The 22,801-nt window shown below is 40.4% G+C and overlaps 1 protein-coding gene across 1 annotated transcript; it reads left to right on the top strand.

Moving 5' to 3' along the window:
- The first annotated feature begins 372 nt into the window (after positions 1 to 372).
- On the top strand, positions 373 to 19,428 carry si:ch211-225b11.1 (uncharacterized protein LOC561694 homolog). Its single transcript, XM_052067777.1, has 13 exons — positions 373 to 711; positions 5,165 to 5,299; positions 9,193 to 9,403; positions 11,057 to 11,189; positions 11,397 to 11,531; positions 12,013 to 12,116; positions 12,465 to 12,589; positions 12,828 to 12,940; positions 13,233 to 13,373; positions 13,481 to 13,580; positions 13,723 to 13,823; positions 14,678 to 14,845; positions 16,935 to 19,428. Exons 1-13 carry the CDS (start codon positions 531 to 533, stop codon positions 17,055 to 17,057), a joined length of 1,770 nt encoding a protein of 589 aa, XP_051923737.1. The 5' UTR covers positions 373 to 530; the 3' UTR covers positions 17,058 to 19,428.
- The last annotated feature ends 3,373 nt before the right edge of the window (positions 19,429 to 22,801 follow it).

Genomic DNA, 22,801 nt, shown 5'->3' with positions numbered 1-22,801 from the left:
AATACATACACAAAGCAGGAATATAAACGCGTTTTAATGATCACGTCGCTTTTACACATCCAATATGGCGGCATATTCAACATCCGTTGGACTGCTCAAAGCACTATACAGTATCTATTACTTCCCTCCCCACTGTCGTGAGGTTCACAAGCTTGGACTGAAAGTTAGCAAAGGAAGTATTATGTTAAACTTCCGTCAAAATGTTTGTGTTTCCAAAACAAAACCACCGATCGCATGGGCTTCCTATTTAACAGTGTACATTGACGTATAGAATCTTTTATTTTGGATTAGGATTGACCACAACTCCCTAACTTGACAACGCTGTCATCATTACCAAACGCACGCGAGTACATTTCACTTGACCAGCCCTGTAACGACCGTATCCCATTCAATCCGTTTCACTCTTTGTACGTGACCGGATTAATCTTTTGTGGGGGGAAAAGTCGTGCATATAACGGTTGTGTAACGCATAATAATTCATTCTCATCAACTCAGCACTGGCCGGCGATCCCACCAGTAGTGAACCGATCATGGGTGACGAGAAAACGAGCGTTTTGTTAACCTCGATTGGACAAGTACCCGGCGGAAAGAAGGATGTGGCGAGACCCACATGGAGCGGGCGGATGGAGTTCATTCTGGCCACGGTGGGCTATGCGGTCGGGCTTGGCAATGTCTGGAGATTCCCCTACCTGTGCTACAGTAGCGGTGGAGGTACGTAATGCCTGATGATATAATTTCTTCATACCGTAAAGTACATCGACAATCTTTTGCACGCTGATGGGAGGAATTCGTCACAACTATATATTTTTTTCTTTGGTATTTTCTTCAACCTAAATTATAATAAAATAAAACATATATAATTGCCTGACAAAGCTACAACGAGGACGTGTTTCGTAAATGTGCTTCACTCAGTTATCTAAATCCACTTGAGTTTTTAAGGGAGGAGTTTGTTTTCACTCTCCAAATTTCACCCCAAATTTAGGGCACAAGTTTCAATTTACAGATTGTTGAGGTACAAAATGACACAAGAGTGGACTCAAAACATGGAACCCATAATTTATTTTATTTTAGTTATTGTAAAAAAAATTTTGTCTCGTGCTGTCTGTCAATATTCATACATTTTGCTGTAAAACACGTTAAAGTTCTGCTAATGCTCTATAATCCACGGCATGCTTTAGTTCCTGAATAATTGAAGCTATGTGTGGCCGCTTGAGTTTGTCTGGGGTGGTGCCCTACTACAACATTTCATCTCCTCTTTTTCTTAAAATTGGCTGTTCATGTCACCAACCTTTCTCTTCACGACAGGTTTTTGGAAAAGACAACTCAATCTGGGCCACAGGATATCTTTCCAAATTTAACCACAGTGTCCTTGCATCAACCAGGGCAAAACTTTCCAGTGTTTTCGCCAGTAAAAAGGCCTATCAGGGTTTATTAGAACTTACATTTTGATAAGCTAAAATACAGGATATTATGTCATTGATTTTACTTCTGGCGTGGTCTACAGCAGGGGTCCCCAACCCCCGGGCCGTGGACCGGTACCCGTCCATCGGTCATTTGGTACCGGGCGTCACAGACAGAATGAAGGACTTACATTACTTCCGTTTAATTTATTTCGGAGTCTGAAAAAAAATATTTTGAAAAGTTAGCAGATTCTCTGTAACATCAGTCTACGGTGTGTTACTCTTAATGCAAATCAAGGAGCGCTTCTCGGTCACGTGATCGGTTACCGCAAAAATGAAACCCAGGAGCTCGCAAAACGAGTAAAAAATAAAAAAAAGTGTTCGGAAAGCCTAGCCAGGAGACAGAAGAGGAACCTATGACATTCCAGAAATATAAGGCTACATTTAATAGACGGTATCAGAGTCCTCCTTAAAATACGGATTTATCTCAACTGGAGATTCCCATGCAGCAAGCCCACTCTGCATAATATGTGGCGATGGTGAGTTGTATTTTTCATGCACTTTGTATTTGTGGCCTATCTTATTCTGAAGGCATGTTTAAACGTGACCATAGTGACCAGAGAGTGTTGCGGCCAGATAGGACATTCCTCGTGTCATGATTCGTGTTTATTATTATGTTTAGAAAATTCTAGTTTTCATGCAGGTCATATCATAGTATTTTGTTGTATTTATCCGTCACACCTTAAAGGCTGGTCCCGGAAAATATTCTCTGACATTAAACCGATCCATGGGGCAAAACAGGTTGGGGACCGCTGGTCTACAGCCTGAGGATGAAAGGAATTAACAGAGACCATTTTTCAGTTCCGTTGGATTACCCAATGAGAAACCACAATGACTAATTTTGGGTTCTGTAAACGCTCATCATAGGAACCCTTTTTTCTATTTTGAGTTATATTCATAATCAAGAATTCTGATACTCAAAAGTAATATTTATTGGGTAAATGTTTGAAAACTATGCATTAGCAATGAACATAATTACATCAGCAGCCGTGTACTCCAGGCTTATTCAATAAAATTAATGGATCAAAATATGTTTTTGAACACTTTTATTGTATTCATATGGCATCATGAATACAGCATACCACAAACTTTGGCTATACACCATGGGCCACAAGTAAACCTGACACTGTTGACATGATTATGTGTGTGTGCTATTTATGTAAATAAACATAATCAATGGCTACTCACCCCCTTTATGATTACAAAAGCATGTAATGGGAATATGTAGAGATTTTCACTCTGACAGTTAACAAAGGTTCGATGCAGGAACAGATCGACTTTCACTGCCGGCAGGAGGTGCAGTTCTCCTTGAAGCCACCCGGTGTGCGCTCCCCACTTTCACCTGACCTCTGCAACCTCTGCCGCCCTTTTTATTGATTGAACATGCAAATTACAAGAAACATAACATAAAACAATCCCATCTTCATCAACATGCCACACGTCTGGACGGCCCCGTTGGGTCGCCCCTCAGCCAAAGCATTCTCTTGGTACCAGCACCAACATCCGAAAACTAACATGCACGTGTACATTTTAACGAGCAGTGTCTCCTTGAACTGATATTGTCTGTAATCTGGCTCGTGACGCTTTCTCATGCTGGAGCGTTCGAGTACTCCCTTCCGTCCAAGGTTAAATCTTCCTTTCCTGAGTCATAAGATAACAGGCACCAATGTGTCTACTAATGAAGGTTAAATCCTCATCTCTGAGATGTAGTCAGGTATAATCTGCTCAGGTCCCTTGATCTATCTGATTCTCTGTGCTTCCATTGTGTGCAAAATGTTCTGAACACAAGCACTTTGAGGTCAATCAAGCATGTAACAAGATGAAACTTTAAAACGGGACAACATTGTACATTTCTATTCAAACAGAATAGAATTATTAAAATCACGTGATGAATCGTAAAAAAAAAAACCTTATTACTATACATAGACTTATAGTATTGATATGGCTTGATGTCCTCTTTCCTATCCCAAGACGATGCACTGGGTAGTCTACAATCAATTAGACCAAAAAATCTACCACACGTCATTGTTAGTTCTACCGACAGTTAACATTAGTATTACTACACCTTGTGACGAATGTTATATCCATAAAGTTACTATGTCTACAACTATTAAATTATAGAAAAACTCAAACTGTTTCATAATATTTTCACCGTGATTCGCCTTTAGATCGAATGACCAACTACAATACTCGGAATCATGCCTCCCGTCGTGTTTCTCTTTGGTGTTATGTGCATACATCACAAGTGGTTTTAGTGAGACGCCTTTCTTCGGATGACTCGAATGAAAAATTCGACTGGCATTTCTATTTCTTAAATGTCGTAAGTAATACACCTTTCTGTGTTTTTTCCCGCCGCCATCTCACTCCGTCATCCGCGCGCTTTCTCAGCATGCGTTATCTGTTCCGCCCCCCACACCCCACCACTGAAAACAAAACACGGAAGTAGATTAGAAGAAAAACGGACACCACACCACAAACACACATATAGGCACAGTGAAATGCCGTTGATCACACAGGAGAGATTCGATCGCGTACAGTGAACTAGTGCGCAGTGTTTTTTATGGGAAATGATTTTTCGGTATCGTTAAAATAATCCCATGGAAATGATATGAAACGATCGTTACCGTGAAATCCTCAGGACTCTACAAAGTCCTCACAGAGAGCATCTGTTGGTGTTCTGTGGGGATTTTTCATGCACCATTAATGATCACATGATAAATTGTCCCTGCAAGAGTTAAAATCTGAGCTACTTATAAGATCAAAGGTGAGGAAAAGAAAGGAGTTGTTCTTATTAATTATGATGAGATTTGAAAAATAAGATGTTCTTGCCTGTTTTAAAGTTTTATTATAAGATTTGAGTTGTTCTCACGATATCTCATCATGAGCCACGAGTTTACGATTTCTCCATCTCTTCTCTGTACTGCTGCATTTTCTTTTTTGAGTTATTGATTGCGTCATTTCTCCAAGGGCGTCTAGTCTTAAATTTTTATAGTTTCAGTTAAAAGTGGCGCCACGGAATCAAATGTTCATTTAAAATGGCTGTTAAAATGATAAGCTATAAAATCACAACATGTAGGTAAAATGTCAGCAGGAGTGCTCTTGAAACTCTCGATAAAATTTGCAGCCACCTCAGAAATTAGGTTGTGTTTCCTCACCGTTCTCACCGGGGCCTCATGATGATCAAAACTGGCGATGTGAAAATATAAACGTATAATCCATAACCTTCCACCTGGTGTCAAATAGGGTTCACATACCGTAAGCGTTCAAAAGAAAAAGGGCCCCATTGCAGCAAAAAAACGTGGTGAACATACTAACGGCATTTAGCTGTTATGTTATCACTCAAATGGGCGAAGCAGAAGTAAAATCAGCTCCAAGTTTGATTGCTTTTGGATCCACAGAAACATTGCTTCCCCCATACCGATGATTGAGGTACTTCAAGGCATTTTAAAAGTTAATTTTCCAAAATCTTTTTCTTGCACGATACATTCTTTCAATAATGTTTAGAAAGCTACTTTTTATTTCTTTATTCTGTTTGACAATGTTTTCATTCCTCTCGTTTGTAAATGCTTTGAAGAGCGTACGTGGTATTATGTGTCATTAAGTCAACCGCCATTAAGTTCAATATCTTCACACTATACATGGAACTCATTCCTGACTGAAGCATCATCCATAAAGACTTCTTCTCTTCTTTCCTTTTGCTCCAGGAGCTTTTTTGGTGCCCTACCTCATAATGGTATTCTTGTGTGGCATCCCGCTGCTTCTTATGGAGTTTGCCATTGGCCAGTTCACTAATCTAGGGCCAGTGCACGCCCTAGCCAAAGTCTGCCCTCTGTTAAAAGGTGAGTTACTTATTTGATTGCAGTCCGAGAGTTGTTTTTTTTCCCCCCTTCAGATTTCTTATGACATGAACATTTTCCTCAGTGTTAAAATCCATCCAGATATTTATGACACTGCTGATTCTTTGATCCCAATCCATTGCTGTTACCAAACAATGAGAACTTTGTTGGGAGGTTACATTGGGATTGGGTTGCACTAATTAAGTATCATGTTCAGGAGCTGACCAATGCTTAAAGACCTGCCACTAATTTAATCTCGGCCCTTTGTTGAACTAATGTACCGGTACTGTTCCCTTTGAATTTGGTCTACTCATTCATTCTGAGTCAGTGTGTTAGATGAGATTGTCTTCTGATCTGCAAAGTGCGTATGTCAACATTTGGCAAAGCGTTCTCTTTAAGAAAAACCTGCATGTTTCAGTAACTACATTTACATTAGACTTATTAAAAAAGGGAGCTATTTCATGACGCACATTTAAATGGGACACACTGTGAGAAAAATAGTTGTCAACCTTGGGTTCCTTTTGTGACTGTCGACACAAGCGGGGATGAGAACTTACTTGGCTAGTTATAATTTTCACAGAGGTTATTGACAATTTGATTTAAGAAATAAAAATAATACACAGTATGGGCTCGAATGATTAATTGTGTGTGTGATGTGATTTGATAAAACACAATTTTATTATCGCAATGACTGCCATCTGACTGGTCACTATATTGAGGGTGCAGTTCAGAACAGGCAGAGAAGGCAAAGTTGTAAAAGTGCCGCGCGAGCTTTCTCTCAGTTTTTCGTCTCATGAGACACTGAAGGCGAGTATCTAAAATTCTTCTTTTTTAATTTTATTTTTTATTTTTAATGTGCTTATCCATTATTGAAAATGAAAGATGTCACGGTACATCATAAACAGACATAACCTAAAGTTATCCTACACATTAGCATGTGCGAGGTTATTAGCTGGAGACCGTGATTGTTACTTTTTGACACGTTTTATTTATCTAACGGTGTCTTGAAAGGCGCTCATAAATAAAATGTATTATTATTATTATTATTATATATGATAAGTGCAGCATTTAAGAAGTGCAGTCCACCTTTACATATCGTGTTTTATAGCATGAAGTGACATGTAGGAAGACATCTGTGTGACATAATTATCATAGTTGCCAAACCTGCATGTGAAAGTATTTCGTAAGGGAAACACTCGCAATTCGATTATTTCCAAAATCGTTCAGCCATAACACATTATGAGGTCATCATTTGCCACATGCATAACAATATTGTGCAATCAAGCAGTTCTCACATTTATGGTGTTGTTAAACAGTGTTGCCAACATCAACCATGCAGCAGCTTAGCCATCAATCAATCAATCATCTGTCAAAAGTCTTTTCAATGATTCATGAATTATGCTGTCTTCATTGTTCTAACTGGATTTTCTCCATAGTTTCTCTTTAAAGACAGAGATTATCTACCCGATCAAAACATGGGCCCTTCACTTGTTTTAGCACTCCTTTCTCCCACGTTTATGCTCTGTGATAAACAGAGGCCAGAAATCAGGTAGTTTTTTTCTGTACACTCTTTTGAATGATTTTCACATGCAACTCTGTGCAATTTGCCATGATGTTGACCCCCAATCAGTGATTTCAATAGAAATTGTTGAATCAGGACCCACGCTGGAGTCGAATGAATGGCAGCATGTCAGTGTTCCCACCTTTGCCACTTGGGGGACATGTCTCCTGCCGGGCTAATAAAATGACGGAAAAAGAGAAGTGAAGCAGCAATTGCTCCAAGGGGTTCTTTTTTGACAGGGATTTGGTTTGATGCACTGGTGGGGGAGTCCAGTCTGTATACTGCGTACTGGTTTTGTTAGGCAATCTAACGGGACAAAGAAAAAAGGCGTCAGACAAGTTGATTGTATAGGACAATATTAATTCCGTAATTTCTGCACTGCTGCATTTCTCAGTGTCTCATGAGTTTATCCCCACAGGGCAAAATAAGTGTGGCTTTGTTGTAACACTAGGATATTAGCTGTTTAAGGAAGTCATTATCCAAAACACTATCCAAATTGAAAAACTGTTTGATTGCGACACACTAGATTAAAAAAATCGACACACCCCAACTTGCCAAGTTGTTTTTTTTTTATATAAACAGTGAGGCGAAGATACATTTCTTTAGACCTTTTCCATAATTTAATGTGACCTATAACCAAAACAATAATACAATTAATCATTTTATAATGACATACATTAAGAAGGCGGCCCGGTAGTCCAGTGGTTAGCATGTCGACTTCGCAGTGCAGAGGTCAATTCCAGCTCCGGCCTCCCTGTGTGGAGTTTGCATGTTCTCCCCGGGCCTGCGTGGGTTTTCTCCGGGTACTCCGGTTTCCTCCCACATTCCAAAAACATGCATGGCAGACTGATTGATCACTCTAAATTGTCCCTAGGTGTGAGTGTGGGCATGGATGGTTGTTTGTCTCTGTGTGCCCTGCGATTGGCTGGCAACCAATTCGGGGTGTCCCCCGCCTACTGCCCGAAGGCAGCTGGGATAGGCTCCAGCACCCCCGCGACCCTAGTGAGGATCAAGCGGTTTGGAAGATACATTAAGAGGAATTCAGCCACAACAAATGGTCTTAAATTGTTGACAGTTGGGGCGGGGGGAAGCACATGAGCTCATCAGAGATTACATAGAAAACTGTTCTTGTTGTTGGATTTGGAATTTTTAATGCAGGCATAGATAACCACTCATGGCATAACCGTTCTTTTTCATAGTCTGCAAAATAAATGAAGATTCCAATCATGCTTCAAAAAAAATGTTGCTTTTCTGCAGGCCCGTGGAGAGAGGTGTTCTTGTCATGTTACTGTCTGGCTCGGTTTGATTGTTAAACCGGAATGTCGGGTGACATCACCCGAGGTGCAAGTCTCACTGTCGCGCTCGGACAAGTAGATGGGCTCGGTTTGATTGTTAAACCAGAAGTCAAGCATCGCTGCCGGTTGTTTTATTTGGTGAAACCGAGTCGTGTGACATCACCCTCGGTGCAAGACTCACTGTTGCACTAGGACAAATAGATGGCGCAAGCACTAATAGATGGATACAAAGAAAAAGTAGCGATTGGAATATAGCTCCATGTAATGGGATAAATTAACACATCTCAGCAGAAATATTCACTAAGGAGTAGGAGTTCCCCAAAGAGTTACCCAAGTAAAGGTTCCGCAGTAAGATAAGTGTGTTCTGGTAAGATAAGGCTGTCTTGCCACTCCAGCCTCAGCTCAGACAAACAGCCACTACTTTCTTGCAATGTTACCTTTGGCCGCTTTGCAGTCTGCCTGTCCAGTTTGCTTTGAGTCATTTCAGCAATGTTAAGGGTATGTCAAGGTCTTTGTAATGCGGTGCCTTTTTTTCTCCACTTGATAGTGACTTTTTTCCTTTTTCTCTGTATATTTAATGCATTGAATCTTTTTTTTTTAACTCTTCTGTAGACTGAAACCTTTGAACGACGAGATTCAAGTGATGCTGCGGAACCTCATGGCTTGTGTTAGACCCGACTACAAAAAAGTCAAGAAAAGCATACTGAACATCTGAACTTTATTTACCTCCTAGCCGAATGCCCGGTTAAGAGAAGGATTGCACACTTGCAACCGTATTCCCTTGAGATAGTTTAATTTTTATTTTTTTTAAGTTTACATGCAATGGTTACAGGTCACACTCATGTTAGGAGACATTTTGAAATAATTTGACTCATGATTGGCATGGGATTTTAACAGGGGTGTGTCGATTTAATTTTTTTTATAACCAGCGCACATTACAGACTGAGACAAGTGGATGTTTGTCTTTCACTGAAAAGGTTTGTCATGTGTTATGATACTGTCTCAAACAGTGATGTCTGACAACTAATCTTTCATCGCAGGTGTTGGTCTTGCAACTGTGATAATATCCTACGTCTTCTGCACCTACTACAATGTGCTCATGAGCTGGGCTCTTTTCTATTTGTTTCGCTCCTTTGGAGCAACACCTCCTTGGAAGACTTGTAACAACAGCTGGAATGTCTTTGAGAACTGTTCCAGTGGTTTCCCCGGCAATGCCACAGATATGCAGTCCGCGAGTCAACAGTTCTTTGAGTGAGCAGCCTTAATTGCATTTTTATTTCACTTTTGATGGTTTGATCGTTACTGACCAAGCTTTGCATTTTCCACATTTTGCCATGTCGCAGCCTTACTCCAAAATTGAATACATTCATTGTATTCTTCAAAATTCTACGCACAATATCCCAAAATAACACCACAAAAGATGTTTCTTTTTCAATCCTGCTAATACATTACAAATAACAACAACAAAAAATCTAAGAAATCACATGTACATAAAATATTCATGGCCTTTGCTTAGTATATCCCAAATTAACACCGCAAAAGATGTTTCTGGGATTTTTTTTTTCAATCCTGCAAATACATTACAAATAAAAAAAAAAACCCTAAGAAATCACGTGTATATTAAATATTCACGGCCTTTGCTTAGTATTTTTTGATGCACCTTTATCAGTAGTTCAAGCCCCAAGAAAGACTTTTAGAATCCAATACCATAAGCTTGGCGCACCTATCGTATCTTGTTTCTTGTTTTATGTTGAGAGGGAAGGCATTTCATCTGTGCATACAACACAGTTGACAAAGTTATATCCAATCCAATACAATCTTTCGACAGTCTTGCTCATTCATCTTTAAGCGAGGCGGTTTGGATGGGGTGTGTTGGTGCACAGCTGTTGGCCTGTCTTTCCTTAAATGTCCCGTTGCATTCGAGTCTCTGCTCGGTTGGATCACTCGAGGACATTCACTGAGTTGTCCTCAAGCCAGTCCTTTTTTTTACCCTGGCAGTGTACTTACATTCGCTGTCCTGCTGAAAGATGAACCTTTGCCCCAGCTTGAAGTCAAGTTCACACGTCTGTGTCTTCACCCAGAATATCACTGTACATTTTTGCATCCGTCTTTCCCCCATTCCTTTTATTTCCTACGATCTCCCCAGTATCATCCTCACAGCATGAAGCTGCTTCCCACCAGGCCTTACTGGCTTACTGGCTAGGTGATAAGCGGGGCAAGGTTTACTCCCAGCATGGTGAGAGCATCTCTCTTGTTGCAGCAAAGATGGTTCTCCTGATGGAAGGATCTCCTCTTCCCACAGAGGAATGCTGAAGCCGTGACATAGCGACAATGTGTTTCTCGACGGCGGCAAAATCCTGTCTCTGAGCTCTGCTGTTGATTTCGTGTTTAGTGCTTGCTTGAACACGCACTGTTAATTGTGAAACTTCATAGACGGGGGTGTGCCTTGGCAAATAATGTCAGCCAGATCAATGTATCACGGTTGCACAACACGGTAATAAAGGTGCAGAAACATCTCAAAAATCAAAGGATGACCTGTGGAAACAGGACGCATCCCAGCTACAGGACCAAAGATATGATTGCTGATGCATGACATGACAAAATCAGGAACATGTAAAAGCACTGTGCATTTTGCTTTTCACGTGTATGAAGTTACATACCTAAGCCACAACAAGAATGAACAAGCCCCCATTCTACACTCCCTAAACCACAAAAATGTCCGCTACGTAATTTTAAAAAAATGCCCGTTGTTTGGAAACTGACATTTTGTCCTCTTTGGAGTGCAATAATCAGCCTTCTATTGGTATGTTTTTACTGTATAGAGTCCCCTGTTGTTATGTTAGATGTTCATGAATTAATGAATCTTTTGTGTTTTTTTTTTTTTTTTTAATTTTGGATTTTCAGTCGCAGGCTTCTGGAGAAAACCAGTGGCATCGAAGATGTTGGTGGCTTTCAGTGGGAACTCTTTGGCTGTCTCTTACTTGCCTGGGGCTTAGTGTATTTATGCATTTTTAAAGGAGTCAGATCATCTGGCAAGGTCAGAATAGACAAGATAGACTTGTTGTTTTGTATTGCTTGAATGTTTATCTTGACAATTTATTCGCCCATTTGCATCAAAGTTCAAAGACACGGTTCTCAGAACCGGTGAAGACTAAAAAAAAGAAATAAATCTGAATTCCAAACATTTAAAACCTTTCTATAGATTTTTTTTTTTGATGCATGTCCTATTGATTTTCTCCTACAGGTTGTTTATTTCACTGCTACATTCCCATACTTCATCTTGTTCGCCCTGCTCATCAACAATATGCAGCTACCTGGTGCCAAGGAGGGTGTCCTGTACTTTGTGACTCCTGTCTGGAACAAACTTTTTGAAGTCAAGGTGAAATCATCTGTAAAATAAATGTAACTGTATCGTTAAATTGGTTTTAAACGTTTCGATTATTATCAATTATTATAAGTGACTTTCTGCCTCGAATTTGGCTGTGCGGGATGAGTATGCATGTGCAAATAATTGTCCAAGAGAAATAAAATGGTGACAATAATCTCTGGCTGTAAAACATATGGTCAGTAGGGATACAAGTTCGCAGTAATGTTTGGGAATAATAACATAGTTTGTGCAACAGAGTTTGGGGAGATAAAAAAGGTTGTCACTGAAGAAGATTTGACACACTTACGCACACACACACACACACACTGGTGAAACTTCTGAATTATCAGTAATAATTCCTCAATCCGTGTAACATACAAACAGTAATAATAATTAATAAGGACAACTTAAAACATGTCTCACTCAGTTTAATTAAGAGATGTATGCTCTTTTTGTTTATTCGTCTGCCTGATTTGTATTGCCTCACACGCAGGTTTGGGTTAATGCAGCAGCCCAAGTGTTCAATTCCCTGGGAATTGCTTTTGGTTCCATGATTTCACTGGCAAGTTACAATAAGTTCAACAACAACATCACGAGGTAATATAAAAGGCCTGAGTCATGTTTTTCCTCAAATTGTATTCCTTTACTTTGTTACTTCCCCTTATTAATGATATATTCTAAGATTGTTATTGAGGTACCATGAGTCTAGGGCGGTAATATAGGGCCAAAAAATAATATATATATATATATATATATATATATATATATTTATATATATTTTGTGTGTGTGTATATGTACTCCAGCAAGGCTGTTTGTCTTTTGATACTTTAGACACACTTTTGTTCTGACACAAACAATGGGATTGCAGTCTTCTTGATCTTCTTCTTTTCCTTCTTCTTCTCGTTATTCTTATTATTATTTATTTGACCCATCTTCTCTTCCAGAGATGTTTTGATTGTATCATTCATCAACTCCTTCACAAGCATTCTGGCTGGCTTTGTGATCTTCTCAGCTATTGGCTACATGGCACACATTCATAATCTCCCCGTGGACAACATATCAACAGACGGTAGGCAACAAGGAAACAGTTCTGAAAGCCATCGTCGCATACAAGTCAGATTTTGTGTCTCGAAAACGTCTTTTCAATCCAGCCAGTAATCTTAAACTGCTCTTGAGGTAACCCTAACATTGAATGTTTCTGGTTCATTTGATGGCATAAATCATTAAATGTCTTGCATTTGTATTTCTAATACAAATAACCAATATTCTGACTGGGATTTTTAAAATTAAATTAATTTTTTTTAAAGGTCCCGGTCTTGTGTTTGTTGTGTACCCTGAAGCCCTCTCCACTATGCCGGCCTTTCAGCTGTGGGCTCCTCTCTTTTTCTTTATGCTGCTCTGTCTTGGTCTGGACAGCCAGGTAAACATCCACACTCTTACAATGATAGTTCATCTGCTAATTATGTTATTGGCCTGTTATTGCCCACTTTACAATTTCCACTTGATGTATTAGTATCATGGTAATAGCAGTACCATTTATAGTTTCAATGAGGGATGTTATACTTTTCAGCGGTCTTTTGATTTCTCATTCATTTCAAAGATTCATAAATGACTCTAAAATGTTTGCCAGTTGATTGCATAATATTGTTATCACAGGACAATCCCCACCCCACTCCCGAACAAAGTAAGAACATGTTTCCTTTCTTCTGCAGTTTGCCACACTTGAGGTGGCTTTGACATTCATAAAAGATGAATTTAGAACACAAATTCTGCACTTTCTCAAGAGGGAAGAGCTATTGGCCCTGCTTGTTTGTATTGTCAGCTTTCTTTTTGGACTTCCACATGTTACAAAGGTAATGCAGATGTGTTTGAATGATTCCATTTGTTCAATTTCTCATCTTTTCAGCTGCGACGCCACAAATGTATCACAAGTGATGATTTCTTTTTTTTTTCCCCACAGGGTGGTATATATGTGTTTCAGTTGATGGACCACTACACTGCTGTGGTGTCCCTCATGTTCTTGGCTTTCTTTGAGGTTATTGCAGTCTGCTGGTTGTTCGGTAAGATCCTCATTTGATGTTGTGCCGTGTCTGTTAAATTGTAAGGCTGTTGTGGGAGCCGCATTCACTGCCAAGCTGCCAGAACCAGTTGAGATGTATTGGTTTGTGTTTTATGTAATAAGAACTTGTCGTATTCCACTAGGGGTCCGCCGCATCTCTTATATGATTGAGAAGATGCTCGGAAAGCCTGCGAACATCTTCTTTCGCGTGTGCTGGTTCCTTATCTGTCCTTTGCTGGTGCTGGTGAGGCTCTCTTCGAACACGATTACATTCTTCTCTATCTGTCTGTCCGTCTGTCTGTTCGTCCGTCCGTCCGTCCGTCCGTCTGTTCGTCCATCCGTCTAAAACTGCTCTGCAAGAAAAAGAAATATTTTGAACGATTTTTTGGCGATTCTTGGAGTCACCTATTTGCAATATTTTGGCTTTTTTTTTTTTTTTTTTTTGTACAGAGGTCCAGAGTTTAAATCTATGCTCTGGCCAAGAAAATAAGTTGGGTGCATCAATCCAAAAAGGTAGTTGTGATCCCTGCATAAACATATACATATACACACACATACGTACACATTCATGTACAAATAGGGTGGAAGGATACGGACCAGGCCGGCTAGTGAATAGCGAAAATCAGTGTATAATTAATGCTCATTATAAATGTTCTGGAAAAAAAAACTAGTTCCCCCAAAAATTGTTGGATAAAATGGAAATAAACTTCTAATAGGCACTTTCCACAAAAAATGGACATTGCTCCCCCCCCCCCCCAAAAAAAACAAAAACAAAACAACATCCATCCATCCACTATCCAAACCACTTATCCACACTAGGGTCACGGGTGTACTGGAGCCTATCCCAGCTGTCTTCGGGCAGTAGGCGGGGGACACCCTGAACAGGTTGCCAGCCAATCGCAGGGCACACAGAGACAAACAACCATTTACAATCACAGGAAGGCCAGAGCATAGATTTAAAAAAAAAAGGCAAAATATTGCGAATAGGTGACTCCAAGAATGCTGAACCGTGAGTAAGTGGTGGTTCACCGCATATAAAAACAAAACGAGCATGATCGCCTGCACCGTACACCTAACTTGATGTTTTCTTTTTTGTAGTGCATACTGGTCTCCAGCATCATCCAGTACACTCCTGTTCAGTATGGGACATATAAGTACCCGTTGTGGGCTGAAGTGGTGGGATGGGGCGTCTCACTGGTCTCTCTGATCTGGATTCCCATTGGAGCCATTCATGAGATCTATAACAACAAAGGCTCTTTTCTCTCGGTGAGAATAGGACGGATGTATGGGATCATGACTGTGCAAATTGTGTGCCTTTGTTTGGCTGTTCTCTGTGACTGTTTTCTTTTCAGTGCAAGCACGCCTGCTAAACTCACTCTGTAACTCTTTCACTGATACTAAAACTTTCTGTTCAGCAGCCCATACACATTTACATGTTCATTTGATGTTTTGTGTTCAGTTTTTTTTAAACTTCTATGAATCCTCATTCACCAGAATGGGATTTTATGATTTCCCATAGCATTCGTTTACTGTACTAATTTTTTTTTGTTTACTGTAGTTGCTTACATCAGCTTTATTCATACATAACATCATGTGCCAAGATAACAAGAATTTGAAGGTTGGAACTTCACTAGGTCTGGATAGAATGTTGTCTTTGGATCAGAACAGTATTTCACGAGCATCCATCCATCCATCCATCCACCCATTTTCCGAACCGCTTTATCCTCACTAGGGTTGCAGGGGGTGCTGGAGCCTATCCCAGCTGTCTTCGGGCAGGAGGCGGGGGACACCCCAAATCGCTTACTAGCCAATCGCAGCAAAAACAGAGACAAACAACCATGCACACCCTCACTCACACCTAGGGACAATTTTTGAGTGATGAATCAGCCTGCCATGCATGTTTTTGGTATGTGGGAGGTACCGGTAACCGGAATACCCGGAGAAAACACACGCAGGCCCAGGGAGAACATGCAAACTCCACACAAGGAGGCCGTAGCTGGAATTGAACCCGGTGCCTCTGCACTATGAAGTCGACGTGCTAACCACTGGACTACCGGGCCGCCAACATTTCTTAGAAAATGATTTCTCCACTACAGAAATGGGGCAATGGGACAAGAGAGAACCAATGCAATTTGTTTTTGTTTTTTGCAGTGGAGCATTTCATTTTGCTTCGCCTTACTTTGACTGCATTTACATGCAGTCAAAAAAACTTTTAAAACCTGAATGCCATGGAAACGCCCAAAAACCCAAGTATGCTCATATTCGTGTTTTAAAAAATCCTAAAAAGACCCCTGGGTTTTTCAATCCTAATATTTCACATGTCACATAAATGTGTGACAGAATAGAGGGGTTTGAGGTTTTCTGCATTTCCCACAATGCATTGGCGGCTGTCATACTGAAAGGCAAACGGCACTAACTAAGGGTCATTTGTCATTGACAATGCCATGTATGTGTGTCTTTGTTGGCTGTAGTAGTCGGCGGGCAGGGGGCTGTTGCTTCCCATATCCTTGTTTATAGTTATCGTGCAAAAAGAGAAATGTCCAAAATGGTCAAGAATGGCTGGCACCGGCATTCTCAATTTGAGAAAAACAGCTGGCATCGAATGAATTCAGTTCATTTGCGTCCTACATTGCAGCACTGGAAAATTGCCTTTGGATGACTAGTACCATATGACGATTGTGCACATACTAATTGCACAAGATTGATATAGGTCAAGCTGGGCAGCACTTTCCTTTGCGTCAGCAACCCAGTCTTGCTGTTGAAGTTGTATGTAGATCCAAATCTCCGATCAAATGCAGTCCGCACACTCGCATGCATGTCTAAAATCTCCACGCATGTCATCGCTACAGCACAATTTTTAACACAACTACTGGACAGGACTTCCTGTGTGGTATTTGCATGATCTCCATGTCCTTGCATGGGTTTCTTCAGGTGCTCCTTCCACGTAAAAAAAAAAAAATGCTCGTCTAATTGAAGAACCAACATTGTCCTAAGGGCTGACGATGGCTATGATGAAGGCTGTATTGTTCATAAGTGTGATATTGTTTGTCTATGTCATTCATGTGTTCTGTAAAAGTGTTCTGCAGCTGTTGTGAAAGCACTATATGAATAAAGTAGAGTATTAGTTGCGCTGAGATTTGCTGGCTATCATTTCCGTGTGTAGCCCACTTCTTGCCCAAAGTCAGTGGGGCTAGCCTGCAATTGACCCATAATGCGAACAAGCGGAATAGACGTTTGGATAGAATGTGTAGGTCTTTTGAATGTTGTGGCTGGCTGGGGAGTGTGTACTGTGAGTGTTGAAGATGCAGCCGCATTTTAAGTATTGGTTTTAAATCTTCCCCTTTCTTCTTTTTAGAGACTGAAAACAGCTGTGACTACCACAGTAGAGCTGGCTGTTGATGATCCTCTACCTGAAAAACAAAAACTTGGCAGCTCGGCGGCAGAAACAGCAAGAGAACACATTGATACAGTACTTTGATATGGGAGGGGTAATGTCTTTTTTTTTTTGCATCATGGAAAAAAATTAACTGAGAAAGAATCTCAGTATACTGTGCATAAGTCATTCACTCTCAAAGACGTCTTCAAACGTCTTTTCAGACTAGGTCCAGAATTGGCTCGTACTGAATGAGTTAAAATAAAGCTATTTAATTGCAGTTGGAAATAAACCATGACAGTTTTTAATTTGACACACTTGAAATGTCTAACCAGACATATCAAAGTTCAAAGCCCTTGTTTTTAAATCCAAAGTGTCTTACCGGGCCTGAGTAGAAAGTGAGTGCTTGTGAATGCAGATGTTTTTGCATTTGATTTTCATAACTTTGCATTTCTGGCAATCCATTTGCATACTTTTGCCTGGCAGATCTGAACGGGAATTCACATCAGCGCAAAATCAAAATCATTAAATCATCAAAATCTGATTATACTCTCATTGTGTGCAATGGGCTGCACATATACAGTGTATGTCCTATACCTGAAAGCCAAACTGCAAGTCTCAGTTTAACATAAATTTGCCTTAAAATCTTTTTTTTTTGACGGGTTGGGAGGAGGGTGGCTGAATTACATGTGTTGATATGTGTACAATCATAATCTAAAATGACACATGCACGGGCTTTTGCAGCTAATATAATTTATTTGAACACATGAACTCAAAACTAAATGAATGTACATGCTGAATAGCCTTAAACAGATTATAACAATTCAAATGACATAGCTTTGTTTCACAACAACCATGAATGTATTTAATGTATTTTTAAAAAATCTATGCCTTACTGTAATGTTAAGGCATATTTTTAATTTCACTTCTCTATGACAAATCAGTCAACTTGTCATATACAGTAATCCCTCATTTATCGCGGTTAATGGTGACCAAAACTACCCGCGATAAACGAAAATCCGCGAAGTAGTGTCCATTTAACCTAAACAGGTAAAAAAAAAAAACTTTTTTTAAAAGTCTGAAAACGGGCCGCGAAAAGCTGCAAAACAACAGCGAGTCATATAGAGCAACATATACAGTACTGTACTCCATGTATGTTTAAAAAAAATTAATGTTTGAAAAAATCTGCGATGCACTGAACCCACGATAAACGAACCGCGAAGTAGCGAAGGATCACTGTATAAAGCATGTGTGCAAAAAAAGTCAACACACTCCTGTACAAATGCCTGTTTTTTTTCTAAAATGAAAACGATGAACTCAAGATAGATTATTGCAAAGCTTTTCCCTCTGTACAACTCTATTGACAAAAGGGGAAAAACAACCTTTAGAGAGGAAAAATAAAAATCTTAGATGTGCTTAGGTGAGTGAGCAAAAACTGACAAGATCTTGAATAACGACTGGGGAAGGGACCACGAAAACCAAAGTCAGTGTCAAAATTGTCATCGGAATCAGAAAGGAGGTTAACAAAATTGGGGCCTTATTCACAATACGAAAAATCTGACTCTAAAAACAAAACATGGGGGTGGTAAAATAGATGCTGGCACATGAAAAACTGGGGCGAGTAGAAGGCACAGGTGAAAGAGACATGGAGGAAAAGACAGTTTACACGAAGGGTGTGGGGGTGGTTGGCAGACTGAGGATGATAGCAGCCAGTAGGCGCTTGTGACATCCTACGCGACCCATCGAGAAGGAGCGACACGAGGGGTTGGCGCTGAAAAGGCCTGTGAAGCGTTCACTCCCTGATTGGAGGTGGAGGAATGGGTCGTTGGTAGCAGTTAGTGATGTTTGTGGCTCAATGGATTGTGTTTGAGTATGCTGGGTTCATGACTGGTCAGCATGTACTGTCAGGTGAGGAGCGGAATTTGGACCCAGAAGCAGACATGATGCAGACGTTGAAAAGTCTTTATCTACCAACATCCAAAGTCAAGGCATAGTGCTGGATGCAGAAGACAAGGAAGACCTATAGTCACATGCTAGGTAACTGGGCCCTGCCAATTCTGGATTTAGATTTATTTTGATGTGCTTCGCTTGGATTTGTTTTGCAAAATTTGAAAGATATTTATTCCCTTGTCGATTTGTAAATTTTGGGTCACTTTATAGACAGCGCATGAGTAACTTGTACGGGAAACAATTACTTGGCACCATGCCTTGGCACAAATAACGTGATGAGTATTCATTTTTTTTTCTCTTACTGTCTTGCCTTCTTGCATTCTTTATGATCATATGCAACAAAAAATGCCTTTTACTTCATATATGCCATTTCCACATTGACCTCAACATGCAAATTCACTTTTATGGCAACTCCTACATGAAATCATTTATTTTATATCGTTATCTATATCAGTATTTTTGTCGTGCTGAATGAAATTGGATGTATGCTGTTATTTTGGTCAATAAACAGTTGAAGTTGCCCTCATGCCTATTGTTTCCTTGGCCGTCACTTGGTGGCAGTATAGCAGCAGATTTGAACTTTACTGTTTTTTTGGGCGGGTGGGTTCTGCATGATTGAGCCTGCCTCTCTGCAAGTGTGTGTGTGTGTGTGTGTGTGCGTGCGCGCGCGTGTGTGTGTGTAAGCTTCTTTTGAGACCCATATCTGATACTCTGTGTAGGGCAAACACACATGCCCACTCACACCCAATAGTATAACTCAATTTGGGTTTGAGGAAATCACCACTGGCACATGCTATTGAGAATCAATTGGTATGCATTGTAGGGGTGTGGGTGGATGGTTTCACTACATTGGCTGTATCGTCAGAGCGGATGATCCAGCTGGGGCACGAAGGAGAGCAGAGTCAGGACAAATGTGAATGCGATGCTCATGAGGTTTGAAAAGGAATTAGGTGAATTGTCATAGAGGAGTGCGGCGCTCATAGCAGAGCTGTGTGTTAATCAATAGTCCCATCCCCCTTCCTGTTTGGCTCGTGGCAAACCGTATCATGGCCTCTAAATCAGAGCATGGAGCACTGTCGGATCAATAGTCACAGACAGTGAAGGCCAGAAGGCAGCAAATAAATGGTTATGCATGGCGGAGGGAAAGTGATTGTGAGTTGGAATGGGCAATTGACGGGCTTATATGATTGTATGGGTCACTGACTCTGTGTTATGGTGTGAAAATGTTCGGGTTGTCTGTTTTTCCTGTGGGTGCCCAGTGTGATTTATCTCCTCTAAAGCAAATGTAATCGCATTTAATTATCGCAGGCGTTCGTGTGTGCGCGAAGATTATTTCAAGTGTCAAATCGCAGCTTTGCTGCTGAGAATAGTACAAAGTGCTTTGAGTTTGACTCATGTTGACTCTCACGCGACGACTCCATCCTGACGACCCCACTGCAGCACTTTGTCGAGCAGGGAACATAAAGCCTCTTGTAATGTCTCAGAGCGAGCAGGTATGCTCGTGAAGCAAAAATCCCCACGGATTTTCCAGATGTCGGGTGAGCCCTGATGATTGCGGTTCATTGCTTTCACCCCTGCTACATCGTGGCCTTTTCAGCGCAACGCAGCACCACATTTTGCCCGTTCTAATATTTGTTGTTCTCATAGAACAGAGAATATATTCTCTGAATATTGTATACTCGGTTTATGAGTTGTAGCAGTTATTCAAAGGTTTAAAATGACAGTAATAATTTCACTTTGTCTGTCAATGCCATTTCGCATTTACATGTTCGCATTAAGGTATCCGAATTACACGGTTTGTTTGAACATTTCTGCGTTTACAGGTACAGTGTGTAGAATTCACTGCTATCTCGTGGTGAACTAATAGAATGCAATGACCTGAGCTCGAAAGGTGCAAGCACGTGCACTACGGTGTCTTAGAGAGACCACACTTTGCAAGGCTATGGTGGTAGACTTGTAAATGTCCCCAGCAGAGGTGCAAGCAATATATCATCCCAAAAGATTTTTCGTATTGCCTCGCACTAAGTGCATGGAATTTGTTACACTTGCTACTAGGCTCGCAAAATTTGTCTCCTCTGAGTATCTGTAGCAGAAAGATGGTGGCCAAACATGGCAGCCTCCTGTACGTCTAATTACGTAATAAGCCATTACTTCGTTACTTACGTTGTCATAGAACATATTATTTGAATTAATTGTGGGTTTTTGAAAGGATGCACTTTGAAAAATTAACACATTTTTACACTCGGCCCGTTTGATTGTCTTTTGTTTTGTGTGATGAAATGTATGATTTTGATGATATACCGGTAACTGAAATGACATTTAATATACAATATAAGTTCGAAGATGCCTGATCCTTTTTCGACCTATTAAAAACATTGTTGTCCGTAGGAAATTAAAGAAATAATCAAGCAAACTATGAATGAAGCATTTCTTTCTATTTTCATTTTTTTAAACGGTAAAATCATTTTAAAGGGCAAAAACATCTGAACACCCTGCTCCCTCGATGACATGTAGCAGCGCATCTGGTGACACTGGACTACAACTTCTTTGAACGTCTGCTTACTTCATGTAACTTGTGGAAGATCTTGCGTTTTCACGTTCTTCTCGCAACCGCTCCGGTTGAGACTGGTCTGGCTGTCAACATCAGTGTTGCTGAGCTTTCATGAGACCCGGGGAGGTCTTAAGTAACATCACGTGTGACACGACGGGTTAAACGGCACAACTTTAGGGGTATTCAACTGTGAACGTTGCACTGTGGTGGTGAAATGACTCAAGCTGTAACGGTGTTGATTTTTCCAAATTTACGGTGAGGGTAACTGGGAAAGAGACATGATTAGACCTTTATGAAAGAAGAGCTTAACCTTCAACTGGGAAAATAGAAAAAAATAAATAAAAAGCATTGTAAACTTTTAGGTGACCATAAAAAACATCCTTATGGGGCCGCACTACTGATCTTCTGTTATGAGGTGTCTGCAAGCAGTGAATCAGTAAGAAATAATAAAAATAAAACTCTTGAGTATTTTTTTAATAAGAGCGACACAGATTGGTGACACATTAAAATATTAGCAATCACAGTTGATACAGGATTATTCAGTCAAAGGCATCTGTCTTTTTTTTCCTTTCTTGCTCACGCTGTGTAATGTCACTTCTGTGATAAATGCCGAATCGTGTTTCCCTGGGGGTTGCTGACTTGCTTGAAGCATGTGTTCACTGTGCAGACAATCTATAAAATGAATCTGTTGTTGTTAAATGCATGTGCAACTTTCTGTCTTTATCTGTAGTTGATCTTAAGATTCAGTCTTCAAGCCGAATTGATACATTGCCCCGGTCTGCTGCATGGCAACAACCTATAGCCAGGTAAACAGATGTTTGTATTTGCATCGCAAAAGGCAGTGTGATAGCCCCCCCCCCCCAAAAAAAAACAACTCATATTGTGTGCCGGTGAAAACATGATTGTCTTTATCTTGACTCCATGCAGGATTTGTCTGGAATGTCTGGGTAAACACATCTATTTACTTGAGCTTTTCACTTGAGTGGAATGCTAATGAGCATGTCTTGCTAACATTTCATATGCAGATGAGCGCTTTTGATGCTGGGATGCTACAGTGTGCTCTTGCTGCACGCTTTCCTTTTGTTTAATAAGGATTCTTTGGAGCTTGCTTTAAGGCTGTCGGGGATGTGCATACAGAAGAGGTCGGTCCCTATAACACCTCCTTCTGGTAATGAGACTTCAGCTCGAAGCATCACTTAGCCTTTCTCCCAAATGTAGTAATATGCTTAAGGTGAGTCAGTGCTCATATGGCCAGTTAATGTGACAGTACAAAGGTTTCCTTGGAGTCCTGCAACCCCAATGGAAGCTCATTAGGATTTGATTGAAGTGGGAGCAATCTTCAAAGCGC

The sequence above is a fragment of the Hippocampus zosterae genome, chromosome 6, assembly GCF_025434085.1.
Source record: "Hippocampus zosterae strain Florida chromosome 6, ASM2543408v3, whole genome shotgun sequence".
Classification (NCBI taxonomy): domain Eukaryota; kingdom Metazoa; phylum Chordata; class Actinopteri; order Syngnathiformes; family Syngnathidae; genus Hippocampus; species Hippocampus zosterae.
This window is presented reverse-complemented; position numbering and strand designations above follow the sequence as displayed.

What these genes read in the sequence shown, in the direction of transcription:
- si:ch211-225b11.1 (XM_052067777.1), top strand. Translation starts at nt 531, where the DNA reads ATGGGTGACGAGAAAACGAGCGTTTTGTTAACCTCGATTGGACAAGTA. An exon ending in ACAAACTTTTTGAAGTCAAG is followed by an intron (nt 11,532 to 12,012) that starts GTGAAATCATCT and finishes CCTCACACGCAG; the next exon opens with GTTTGGGTTAATGCAGCAGC. An exon ending in ACAAAGGCTCTTTTCTCTCG is followed by an intron (nt 14,846 to 16,934) that starts GTGAGAATAGGA and finishes TCTTCTTTTTAG; the next exon opens with AGACTGAAAACAGCTGTGAC.